Source organism: Chaetodon auriga, chromosome 20 (assembly GCF_051107435.1).
Source record: "Chaetodon auriga isolate fChaAug3 chromosome 20, fChaAug3.hap1, whole genome shotgun sequence".
Lineage (NCBI taxonomy): Eukaryota > Metazoa > Chordata > Actinopteri > Chaetodontiformes > Chaetodontidae > Chaetodon > Chaetodon auriga.
The window spans coordinates 21,797,229-21,811,230 of NC_135093.1; the positions used below are offsets into that span (position 1 = coordinate 21,797,229).

General features: G+C 43.2%; 1 protein-coding gene across 7 annotated transcripts in view; it reads right to left on the reverse strand.

Moving 5' to 3' along the window:
* Positions 1-166: 166 nt before the first annotated feature.
* Positions 167-14,002, reverse strand: part of csnk1db (casein kinase 1, delta b) — a 42,205-nt gene continuing 28,369 nt past the window's right edge. For all 7 annotated transcript variants that reach the window (XR_013079280.1, XR_013079279.1, XM_076759858.1 and 4 more), the window contains one exon: positions 167-1,729. Coding sequence is in view for 1 of the 7 variants with exons in the window: in XM_076759859.1 (XP_076615974.1) it covers positions 1,679-1,729 (51 nt within the window). In the remaining 6 variants the exon portion in view is untranslated. The remainder of the gene's footprint in view (positions 1,730-14,002) is intronic.

A 14,002-nucleotide genomic window follows, 5' to 3' on the forward strand; every position in this document is an offset into this window, starting at 1 on the left:
CTCCGAGCTTTCTGACATCAGCCATTTTTGACTGTGCACTACCAATTCCCCAATTCCCCAAGTGATCAGACAGTTGATCAAATTTCCAACCTGTATAAATGAATAAAACCTATATGTGCAAATTAAGTTCTATCAACACAATCAACTGACCCATTCAACAGTACTATTAAAGGAATGGCATAAAAGGTACAAGTTGCTCATTTATTTACAGTTTAAGTACACAAATACTGTGGCAAATATCAATGAGAAAGTAACTTGCTGATTTGGTGTAGAATGGCTGACCAAAGAGGTCAAGGGTCAAAATCAAAAACTAGTGAATGAGCAGCAGTAAGAATGAATTACAACAGGCAAATATCAGAGATGAGTTAAATATAAAAAAACCCCAGAACACTGCTGGTGGAGAAGCCTGTGAAAAGAAACGTCAGCTTTCCTTTCTACACAGTCATTTCAATAATTGTTTATGTATTCATAAAGAATACATTTTCCAGGATCACTGAACATCTCATTGAGAGCTGTAGCAGTGACAAGAAAACATGTTATACAAACTGTCTTTTCACATTCAGTGCCCACATCACTGCTTTCTTTCATTATTCCATGCCTGGGGGGGGGGGTATGAAACTACTACACTTATGGCAGCACAAACCTGAAGCAGCTTGGTTCCAGGACCAAGCTTAGACATCATCTTTTCACCCATCCCTACAGGTTGGCAAAAACAAAATATGACAAAACATTTACACATCATTATTACAAGAATTTCACTGATTCAAAACAATACAAATAACAGTGAATGGACATCTGGTAAAATATGTCAAGATGATGCCCCCTCATAAAGTGCACTTCTTTTGCACAGAAAACTAGAAAGATAACAGGGCGCATTGGACAGAATATCAGAGTCTGGAGGACAGACAGAACAACAACAAGTAGGTGAATACAGAACCTTCTGCACCCAAGATACAGAGGCATATTTTTGATACGTTCATGGCTTCAACTAACACTTAAGCCTCCACACCTGACTGCAAAGACTCACCTCCAGAGCATGCAAAGAAGTAGTTTCTTTTATTGAATACCAATGTGTATAGAGATACTGAACAGAGCTATCAGTAGCTGTGATTGTTGACAACATGAAAAGCAGCTGGTGGAACGAAAGAATGAAAACTGTAAACTCCAATGAAAAGCATCACACCCCAAAACCTAACCATACACATATGTACAGTGAAGAGCTGCTGGATCAGTTTGAAACACTTTAATGCAAAAAAGAAAAAGAAAAACCTGTTTTATTGATCTTGTATGAACTAACAGACAATGACAGTGGAAAAGCAAGGTCATCAATGACAAAAGTTTCCTCAGAGGAAGGAGGAGCCAGTGCTGTTATCTGCTGTTTCATCAGTCAGTGTCCTACAAAAGATTGCTGGGTTACCATGTTTCCACTGGACAAAGCACTGCCCATTCAGAATATAGTTGTGGTGGGGTGGTGACAGTTGGGGGTGGGGAGAGAGAGAGAGTGAGATTGATTCTAAAAGAGGCTGTGGTGCTGTGAGTTGTCATTAAGAAAGCAGTTTGTGCGAGTCAGAAGCTGGCTTCCAATAGTAGTTCTAGTACGAATAATTAATAGTTGTGGTGGTAGTATTAGTTGTCAGATTGCTCCAGGGCTTTGTCCGCCAGGTTGCACTGTGGGGGCTCATCGAGGAACTAGAAGATGGAGACCAGCAGGTGGTACACTGGACACCACCTAGAGAAAACACAGGACAGGAAGCAACAGAGTGAACCCGACACTGGTTCTAAATGACTGGAGTCATTAAGCTTACCCGGCATGCTTTTCTGTACAATCATTGCTTCTGGATAACACATATACTGAGTCTTTAAATTAGTCTACAGTTTAAATACATATTTTCAAGCCACAAAGTCACCTGAAAAACATAATACTCAAGTTCATCCCATATGCTACATTGTCAAAAAAAAAGCAAAAAAAAAAAAAGCAAGCACAACAACTGCATGGTTGTAACCAGGGAAGGTTGATTCGTGCCAAAAATAATATGAATGACATCCTAATTGGACAGTGAACAGACATATTGTAACTATTTCCAACAAAAACATGCTTTAAATATTGCTGTGATGTAGGAAACAAGCTCTCAGATGGCTTCCAGCATCAGGCAAGAAACTGGCAAAAATGAATGAAATTACAAAAAATAAGATTAGTGTTAAAAGCAAAGATCATGGAGTGGCAGAGCTGTGAAGCAGCTGGAGGCACATTATATAGACTGCTTATAATTAATAAGAGAACACTTAAATTACACATCAGAGCATGATGAATGAAAGTAAAAAAACTAAATAAAAAAAAATCACATGCTGATCCAACTTGCGTGAATTTCATCACGGCAACTCATAATGTGACTCTGTAGTGCGTATGGCACCCACGTGCCTGTATGCACTCCCAACAACGTCTGGGCATGCTCCTGATGAGTTGACGGATGGTGTCCTGGGCATCGGTGAGCTGGGCAGTCTGTACTTGGCAGCATCAGATGCACCGATACATAATGTCCAATAAAATGCTCAATTGTGTTTAGGTCAGGGGAACATGAAGGCCAGTCAATGGCATCAATGCCTTCGTCATCCAGGAACTGCCTCCACACTCTGGCCACATGAGGCTGGGCACTGTCCTGCACCAGGAGGAACCCAGGGCCCACTGCACCACCATAAGGTCTGACAATCGCTCTGAGGATTTCATGCTGATACCTAACAACAGTCAGTGTACCATTGGCTATGACGTGGAGGTCTGTGCAACCCTCCAAGCATATGCCTTCCCAGACCATCACTGACCTACTACCAAACCAGTCATGCTGAATGATGTTATAGGCAACACAAGGTTCACCACACCGTCTCCAGACTCTTTGATGCCTGTCACATGTGCTCAGTGTGAACCTGCTCTTATCTGTGAAGAGAATGGGGTCCCAGTGGTGGACATGCCAATTCTTCTGTTCCCTGGCAAATGCTAATTGAACTGCATGGTGCTGGGCTGTGAGCACAGGTCCCACTAGATGACATAGGGCCCTCATGCCAACCTCATGGAGTCTGTTTCCTGACAGTTTGGTCAGAAACATGCACACCAGTAGCTTGCTGGAGGTCATTTGTAGGGCTCTGGCAGTGCTCCTCTTGTTCCTCCTTGTCTTGCTGTTGGGTTGATGCACTTCTATGGGCCTAGCAAGCTCAGCTTGAGACTGTGCTGGGAGACACAGCAAACCTTATTGCGACTGCACGTATGGATGTGCCATCCTGGAGGAGCTAGACTACCTGCCCAACCTGATTGAGTTGCAGGTACTATCTCATACTACCAGTAGTGACAAGGACACTAACAGAACTCAAAATTAGAGAAGAATCAGTCAGGAAGGATAAGGAGAGAGCAATTGTTTGTGGCCACCACATGCAAAACCATTCCCTTTTGGGGGGTTATTTTGCTTTTGCCTCTGTTGTTATTCAAACTGCATAGCAAAGATGATGGCTCAGACACTACAGAGTCATATACAACCTACTACATTCTTTCAGACTGGCAGATGCACAGAGGTATTTGATGAAGCCAATCACAAACTGACTTGAGGTGGCCAGCAACTGTCACTGTCATTTCATATAGCAGTCTAACCCTATTATGAGTTACTTTGCCAAGAGGTCCTTGTGACTAGGGAGCCATGTAGCCAGCTGTGTTGAACTTAATAGTTACAGTAACTTTTGAAGCTTTTTAAAAATGCCCTCCAACCAAAATCAAGTTTCAAACCTTGATAACATAGACTAAGACTGAGAAACTCTATTGTCATTCAGTAAACAGCAAGTGTACACTGAACAAAATTTTGATTGCAACAGGCTCAGATAGATTAATAGATATAGATATATATAACAGCAGAATATTGTGATACATGTGGTATGTAAAATAGACAGCAAGAGTATACAGTATGTGCAAAAACAAACAGCAGATATACAGGCAGAGGTTATTATGAAGTGCAATTAGTGAAGTATGACCTGAGGTGTAACAGTGGTGCAAAAAAAATGGTGATTTTGAATTCAGCAGTCTGATGGCCTGGGGGAAAAAGCTGTTGCAGAACATGGTGGTCCTGCACCAAATGCTGCAGAACCTCTTTCCAGAGGCCAGCAGGGAGAACAGACCATGGTGGGGGTGTGAGGAGTCACTGATGATGTTTCTGGCACGGGGCATGCAGCATATAGGTGCGATGTCCTGAGCAGAGGGGAGAGAAGTCCCAATGATTTTCTCCGCTGTCCTCACCACTCTCCTCACATTCTTTCAGTCAGTGGCACTGCAGCCCAACACCACATAGAGATGCACCTGGTCAAGATGCTCTTTATGGTGCTTCTGTAGAATGTAGTGAGGATGGGCGGGGGCAGGTGGGCTCTCCTCATCCTGCGCAGGAAGTGCAGGCATTGCTGTGCCCTCTTGACAACTGGTGCGGTATTCTCAGACCAGGTGAGGTTGTCTGTGATGTGCACCCCCAGGAACTTGGTGCTGCTGACCACCTCCACAACCGTGTTGTTGAAGAGAAGTGGAGCATGGCTGGGCTGGTTCTTCCTAAAGTTGACAATGATTTCTTTGGTTTTGTCCAAATTCAGGATCAGGTTGTTGTCTTTCCACCGGCTGCTCCACCTCCTCTCTGTAGGCCAGGTCGTTGTCCCTGATGAGGCCCATCTGCAAACTTCACAGAGTGGTTGGTGGCAGCCCTGGGAGCACAGTCATGTGTCATCAGGGTGAACAGCAGAGGGCTCAGGACACAGCCCTGAGGGGAGCCTGTGCTGAGGGTGACGACATGGGAGGTGTTCTGACTGATCGGGCACTGACTGTGGTCTTTCAGTGAGGATGTCAAGAAGCCAGTTGCACAGGGAGGTGCTGAAGCCCAGGGGTCCCAGTTTGTCTACCAGATGCTGTGGAATGTAGGAATATGTGGGAAAACTGTCTTCATGATGGCCTGGTTAAAATCCCCAGCAGCAATGAAAAAGCCCTCAGTGTGAACAGATTGCAACTCATTGATCTGGTCCGGCACAGAACACTCACAGCCTCTTTTGTGTTAGTGCTGGGGGACACATACACAGCAGTGATGGAAACTAAAGTAAAGTCCCTGGGCAAATAGAATGGTCTGAAGATTACAGTTAAAAGCTCAATGTCCAGTGAGCACTGGCTTCAGACAGACTTAGTATTATGACACCAGTTGTTATAGATAGATAGATAGATAGATAGATAGGACTTAATTGATCTCACAACGGGGAAATTTAGTCATTACAGCCAGAAAGTTACAAAAAGCAAGCACAGTGGCATTAAGAGGTCAAAATAAAAATATAGAAATATACAAGATACAGAATAGAATAGAAAAAAAACTATGTATATTTGTATAGATTATAAAAGTAGTAAATGCAAAGGAATCCTACTGCCATAAAAAAGTACTATTGCTAGTAGTCTTATGAGAAAACTAACTACTGACATGACATGTATTGTACCTCAGAAATACTATTGCACCTGAGAAAATACTATTGCAAGAAAAATACTACCAAAAAAAAAAAAAACCTCCTAAAATACTAGTTCACTTGGGAAATACTAGGTCTATGTATATGCACAAAGTATACACTTTGTAAAAATACAGTTGCCAATATGGATAATAAATAGTGTCATTGCATAGTTGAGAGAAATATACAACTTAGAAAATTAGAAATTGCACCAGGTGAAATTGATAAATGTGAGCAGATATTAGCATTAGAGCATATATTAGCCTTGAAACAGTAGTGCAAATCCAAAACAGGTTTATGATGTAGAATTGTGAAAGACAGAAAGACAGCATCAACACAGTGCTACATTACATGATGCTGGAGTTAAACAGGGATGAACAGTTAAACTTGGATGAACAGTAAGGTCCGCCTCCTACTAATGGAACGTGACGCTGCCGTCAGACCTGGCGACACAGCGGCCTACAGCTCATCCAGAGCTAACCTGAAGAGGGGCATCAGGGAATCTAAACACGCACACAAGCTACAGATTGAGGAACACTTCCACAACAATGCCGACTCCCACCGCATGTGGCAGGGCATCCAGGCCATCAGCCAAAAATGACAGCCCCACCAACCAGCAATGCCTCCCTCCCTGATGAGCTCAACAACTTCTATGCTTGCTTCGACAGGAACAACAAACAACTAGCCATCAAAACTACTCCCCACCCAGATTAACAGCCCCTCATGCTCTCTACCTACGATGTGCGTTCTGCACTCAGCAGGGTGAACGTCTGTAAGGCTGCTGGCCCTGATGGCATACTCGGCTGCGTGCTCAAGGCCTGTGCAGAGCAGCAGGCTGCCGTCTTCACTGGTATCTTCAACCTGTCACTGGCTGAGACAGCAGTCCCCACGTGCCTCAAGACGATCACCATTGTGCCGGTACCGAAGCAGTCAGCAGCAGTGGGCCCAAATGACTTCTGCCCCATCGCACTCACCCCCATCATCACCAAGTGCTTGGAGAGACTGGTCTTGGCCCACCTCAAATGCTGTCTTTCCCTCACACTGGACCCCCATCAGTTTGCCTACCGACCAAACAGGTTGACAGAGGATGCTATTTCCACAGCACTGCACTCCACCCTGACAAACCTGGACAACACCTACGTGAGGATGCTGTTCACCAACTTCACCTGAGCCCTCTCCTCTACTCCCTCTTCACCCATGACTGCGTGCCTGTGCATGGCTCCAACTCCATCATCAAGTTCACAGACGGCATCATGGTGATAGGCCTGATCACCAACAACGATGAGTCAGCCTACAGGGATGAGATTCAGCAGCTGGTGATATGGTGTACCAACAACAACCTGACCCTCAACACCAAGAAGACCAAGGAGCTCATCGTGGACTACAGGAAAACCAAAGGCTGCAGTCACACCCTCATTCACATCGGCTGAGGGGCTGGGGTTGAATGTGTCTCCAGCTTCAAGTTCCTGGGCGTCCACATCTCTGAGGACCTCTCCTGGACCCTCAACTCCTCCACCTTGATAAAGAAAGCTCAACAGTGCCTCTACTTCCTGAGGAGAAAGAGGAAAGTTAACCTGGCTCGTCAGATCCTGGCCAACTTCTACCGCTACACTATTGAAAGCATCCTGACCAACTGCATCTCAGTGTGGTATGGCAGCTGCACAGTCTCCGAGCATAAGTAAGTAAGTAAGTAAGTAAGTAAGTAAGTAAGTAAGTCAGTCAGTAATTTATTTATATAGCACATTTCATACGTCAGGCGTAGACTCAATGTACTTTATAGGATACAGGAAGACAAAGGACAAGATAAAACACATACAATACTGGATCCTGACACAGTAAAAAGACAGACAGGATTAGAATAAGGCGTCTTGATAGGAGACAAACAAGATACAGTTTCTCATTTTGGCACATCAACTGTAAGTACTCTCACAGGGGAACCTTAATTAAAAGCTTGTTTAAAAAAAGAAAGTCTTTAGCTTGGTTTTAAAAGAAGACACTGTTGGGGCTGACCGAATTTCATGAGGAAGAGTGGGACCATAATGGCTGAAGGCACCATGAGTTGCTTTGAGGTGTATTCTTGGTACTGTGAGGAGCCCTTTGTTTGATGATCTGAGGGACCACGCAGGTGTGTAATCGGTAGTCATGTCACAAATGGAGAAGGGTGCCAGGCCATTAAAACATTTAAAAATGATGAGAAGTATTTTAAAATCAATTCTATATTTTAGTGGAAGCCAGTGGAGAAGTGATAGGTAAAGAGTAATATGTTCAGACTTTTTAGTTTTTGTTAGCACCCTGGCTGCTGTATTCTGAATGAGTTGAAGTTTATTTAATAGGAAGCTTGGTAAACCGGCATAAAGAGAATTACAATAGTCCAGTCTAATGGAAATAAAGGAGTGGACCAGCTTTTCGGCGTCTGATTTAGACAGGAGACATCTCAGTTTTGAGATGTTTCTGAGGTGGTAGAATGCTAGATGTTAGAGATGTGCTTTTGAAAACTAAGGTCAGAGTCTAGAATCACTCCCAAATTTCTGACATGCTCACATTGTGTAATAGACAGGGGAGTTAACAAAGATTGTATTTGGTGTCTCAAGGCCTTTGGGCCCACCAGTACTATCTCTGTTTTGTCCCAATTAAGTTTTAAAAAATGTTTTGCCATCCAAAGTTGGATTTCGTTAATACACTGGATGAGATTGTTCATTGGAGCAAAGTTTCTGAATGAAACAGATATATATACATAGCTGTGTGTCATCAGCATGAGATTGATAGGAGATATTTTACTTTTGTATTAGGGACCCAAGGGAAAGCACATCCTGTAAGGTATGAAGCAAACCAGTTACGTACTGTGCCTTTAAGGCCCAAGTGGTGTTCTAGTCGGTTTAGGAGAATGGCATGGTCTACAGCAGGCATGTCAAACTCATTCCACAGGGGCTGTGTGGCTGCAGGTTTTTCCTCCAACCAATGAAGAGCATGCAGTCTGACCAATCAGCTGTCTGAAGACTGAGATCAGCTAATGAATGAGTCAAGTCTGGTGTGCTGCTGCTTGGTTGGAAAGAAAACCTTCAGCCACTCTGCCCTTTGTGGAATGAGTCTGACATACCTGGTCTACAGTATCGAACGCTGCACTGAGGTCAAGGAGCACCAAGATGGAAAGCTTGTGGTTGTTGTTGGTGATCTTAAGATCGTTAATTACTCTGATCAGGGCATGTGGCAGTTTTACCTGCCACTGGTAACCCATCACCCCAGCACACCACACCAGCACTCAGTTCAGATGCCACATATTAGCCAGGTAGCATGCTATGAATAGTTTGGTGGGTGCACACACTGAGCTACTTTCAACAACTTAGTAAGCTTTCTGTGCTATTTCTCTTTGTTCCCATTTCCGTTCAAGTTGGCGACAGGTTCTTTTAAGTGCCTTAATATTGTCTTTGTTCCTCCAAGGTGCTTTATTTCTGCCACATTTTACTTTAGTTTTTACAGGTGCAATATTGTCCATAATTTGGGTCACTGGCATATTAAAACTTTTGACCAAATTTTCACAGGTGGACAGGAAAGACACATTACAACCAGACTGTGACATGTCAGACATGCCAGAGTCAATATAACTGGCTGTTGTTAGGCCAGGTACAAATTTGGTTGATAAGGTAACATTGAAAAATATACAAAAGTGATCAGAAATGCCCACATCCAATACATATTCTGGGGATACTTTGAGACCTTTGGAAATGACCAAGTCAAGGGTGTGTCCCTGATTATGTGTTGGTTCAGCAATGTGAACAAATTCAGATGATGTCTGAGAACTGGTTTGCAAAACTGTCAGAAGCAACATCAATGTGAATGTTAAAATCACCAGAGATAAAAATTGAATCGTATTTGACAGTGATTTTGGATAAAAGTTCACCAAACTCGGTTAGAAAACCTTTTTTGAGTCGTGGCGGACAATACACTGTGAGAACTAGGCAGGGCTGCAGAGATCCCATTATAAAAGCAAGATATTCAAATGTGCAATAACAACCAAAAGAGATATGTTTCCATTATAAGGAATCTGAAAAAACTGCTGCAATACCAACTCCTCTTGTTAGTCCTGGTAGAGTGTAGAAATGAGAGGTTGGATGGTGAGGCCTCAATCAACTCTTTACTTCCAGTTTCATCAAGCCAGGTCTCAATGAGGAGAAAACAGTCAAGTTGATGAGATGTTATGATTCATTAACAATAAAGGTTTTATTAGAAAAAAGATCTGAGGAGAGCTATCTTCAGGCGGGTTGCCGAGAAACCAGAAAATGCAGATTTTGGCTCTGAGTCGACACATAGCTTAGCAGGACTCATAATAGTAGGATTACATGTATTGGGGGAAGGTGTACAAACCGGGATTGAGTCATGCCGTGGCTTGTATCAGAGAGAAAAGGCTATGAACTGGATTAAATTTGTGGTTAACTGCTTTATTCCCTTTTTGTTGGGATGCACACCATCCATTCTACACAGACTCGAGTTTCTAAAGCATTCAGAGTTTTTAGAGAGTTGGAATGGGGCCAGACAACACACAGTGTTTCCCCAGACTCTCAATTGTGTAACACAAAGATTCAAGATCTGTGTGTAGTTTGCTGGAGTTTCTGTCCATTGCGTCCATAGCTGTGGCGAGGCGGATGTTGGGGAGCTGCCGAGGCAGTTGTTGCTGTGGGAGTTGCATTGCTGTCCTCCGATGAGGGAGTGCACAGATGCTGGCGCTTGTCCGAAGGAGAGGCAGCTCTTGAGCTGGACTTGCTAGCCGGGGACCTAATCCTTTTACAGGCACCCTGCAGTGACTCTCTGTTAGCGAGGGTCACATTCAGTGACTGAGGGGGCGACTCTAGCAGAGCAGCCAGAGGGCTGAAAAAGTTAGACAGCTCCACCTCTGTGGTATCATCCTGGGAATCTAAGAGGGGAAAGGACTGACCTCTGTTGCCCTGCACCACAGAAGCCCAGATGGAACAACCGGGAGATGGGTCCTTGACACCTTGCTCAGCCCGATCAACTGTTCCCATTCATAAACCATGGACCCGGAGTTCTGTGGATCTCCTTAAGTTGAGGAAAGTAATCCATGAAGTAGATGGCACGGTAACACTGGCAACACTGTCGCCTCACAGCCAGAAGGTCCCGGGTTCGATTCCCGCTGTGGGCGCCAGGGGCATGTCCTCCACCATGCCTTCGGTGCCTGCTGGAGGAAAGGGGCCTTTCTGTGTGTAGTTTGCATGTTCTCCCTGTGTTCACCTGGGGTATCATCCATTAAAAAAAAAAAAAAAAAAAAATCCACTAAAAACATGCAAGAAGATCACCACCTGACCAATGGTGATGAAAGGAACTGGGTCCCCGGGCGCCGCTGTCGGGTGGCAGCCCACCGCTCCTGGTCTGCCGCAGAGGAAGGACTTTGCAGGATGGGTCAAATGCGGAGAAAATAATTTCACCAAAGCATGCCGTGTGTGCAGTCTCCCCCCTGTAGCATGTGTGTGCTGTGATTAAAGTTTATCTTAAATCTTAAAAAAAACAATTTCCTAGTCTCACCAGTTGTACATACATACGCACGATCGGCCAAGACTAGTGATGGAAAAAACACTACAGACACAAAAACACATTAATACAAAGGAAAACGGATGGAGCTGCTGTAACAAGGTGCCACTTGCGCTGAGCCATCTTACTAGTGTTGATGTATTGATTTACCACTGAGTGCGCAGCTTCTGTTGGCACGAAATGTAGCTCACTCCTTGATGCTAACAGTATTGTCCAGAATTGATGAGTTGAGCCATGTCAGAATTATTACGCAGCAGTTCCTCATCTCCCGTTTTGATGTTAATTCCAGCTGCAGATGATCTATTTTGTTCTCCAGTGAGTGAAAATTGGAGAGAAAGATGGACAGAAGTGACGTTCGTAGGGATTAGTTTTAAGCTTAGCTGTAAGCCCACCTCGGCAGCTGCGTTTCTGCCTTGGTCACACCACCTCCACTTAGTTCTCTGTTGGCTTGAGTTGCTTGGCAAGTCCGCTGCACGGCAGGCTCATGGGTCTTGCCAGTGTAGCGCTCCAAGCCTACACAAACACTCCCAAGTGGTCGTATGTATGACGCCGAAGTCATTGAATGATCATAATTCCAGCAGGAGCTGGCGATCATATGCTGTCTTACTGAGAGTGTTGACTATTTTTGGCATCCTAGGCGGCATATTTTGGTTCAAAAATCTCTAACTGTCACAAGCCCATGCAGCAGCAGCAGCCAAACAGGGCAAAATTAAAGGCTGAAATTAAACAAAAATCTTGACGAAAACAAAAGACTAAAATGTGGCATAAACCAACTACAATTTTCAGTTAAGCAACTACGAATAAAACCAAATTTAATATTATTTTTAGTAAGCGACTAAGGCTAAAACTAAATTTTAAATTATTTTCAGCAAGTGACTAAGACTAAAACTAAATTTAAAATTATTTTCAATAAGCGACTAAGACTCAAACTAAACTTAAAATTGTTGTCAAAATTAACACTGGTCTCAACCTGTTGGGTTAGACCCCACTATGGACATTGCTCAAGAGAAAATACTTCCTTCATTGATACCTATTCCATACCTTATGATGACCACGCTGTTACAACTTTGATGCAGGAACTGAAAAGCAGAAGTAAAATAATATGTTTCACATGAGGCTTATTATGTTACTCCACTGCAGGGCCGCCTTATTATTATACTTATTTCCTCATATGAAGCAAAATGAACAGAAAAGAACAAGTATTTTGTTTTACTTTCATTTCTCAGAGGTGGGCCTATAGGACTCGACCCTTGTTGAGCTGGTGCATCATAGCTGCACGTTTGGCTGGACCATTTTAAATTTGCATAATCATTTTGATTTAGTCCCCTATGGACTTCTACAGGCTTAGGATAGGCTGTTCTTAGTACCTTTCCAGTTTTATTTCAATGACAGTGGAAGTGAAAAGGTCCAGTCCAAATGCTGAAAGAATTGTACAAAATAACTTCTAACACAATTGGTTATCAAAAAGTGGATCCCATCGCATCCTGTCCCATTAATGTTCTCATTCTACCACGAGACCAAATTCCATTCTTAAACTGAACCATTTAAAGTTTCTTTGCTTACATGCCACATAAATGTGGACTCATGAAGAGTATGTATCAGTAATTTTCGAAATTCACAACAGCACTTTGTATCAGCATAAATTTTATCCACTGCACTGCGATGAAAGAAAATGAGTCATTTTCAAAGTTGGTTTGCCTGTTACTCCCATTATTTCTTTTTCCTTATTTCTTTTGACTAGTGGAACTGGATGCTTAATTCATTAGAGCACACACGGTCAAATTGCCTCTTAAGTTACCATATGGCTGTTTGCTGACAAGCAATGCAGTTTTAAAGGGCCATTTTTTAAACGAAGCCCGGTACAGTGCTCAATCTACATAAAATGCACAGGGACTACATTACATCTCTTTCAGCAAGCTTCCAAGGGAACAATAAGGGCAAAACAGCAATCTGTTTTGACTTATCTCTTTGGTCTAACTCAGCTAAAAACACACAAACATTGATTCTGTCAGCATGTTAGCATGTCATTAAATTCAGAAACTGCCTGTAACTGGTAACAACAACTGTAGAGAGTCTAAGCCCTGGCCTTGCTGAAACAGGAAAGAGAAATCAGCATGGCCAACAATTACAGCAGAAGGCAGTAAGGATTCTCACATTGAGCTGAAATGAAACAAGTACACACAGTTTAGGTTTGGGACTTGACAATGGTGTCACTAAGGTGCCCCCTTGTTTATGAGAGAACTAAATTTGTCTCAGATAAAATGACAAACACTAGACTGGAAATGAGACATGCTAGAACCATGACTAAATACAGGACTCTGAGGCAACACAACTGGAGTTTAGACCAGCGGTCCCAAACCACTGGGCTGTGGACCGGTACCGGTCCGTGGGCCATTTGGTACTGGGCCACACAGAGAGACTGAACAAAAAGTATTTTATTCATCATCAGAGTTTGAAAGAAGTTTTATTTTCAAAATCAGGTGCATCCGCCTGTGCCTCTGTACACGTCAAACTGCTCATCTCGGTCACGTGATATGGTAGCAAAAAAGTAAGTCCACAAGCTAGAAAAAAATGAGTAAAAAACAAACGTCTTTAAGGAGCTACTTCGGAAAGGGGAAAAGGCCAAATGATGAGACAGAAGAAGAGCCTAAAACTTCCAAGAAAAAAAAACAACTTGCATTTAAGAGACAATATCAGCAGTCCTACTTAAAATACAGGTTTATCGCTTCAGGTGATTCTCACGCACCAAGCCTGCTCTGCGTAATATGTGGCGCCAGGCTCGCAAATGAGGCAATGAAGCCTTCTTGTTGCAGAGAAACAAGCGCAGGGCTCCCACAATTACAACAACTACATTAAGCGTAATGGTGAGTTGTATTTTTAATGATTTATTTTTATTTGTTTTAATGCTGGTCCGTCAAAATACTGCTTTATGTGAGACCAGTCCATGGCACAACAAAGGTCGGGG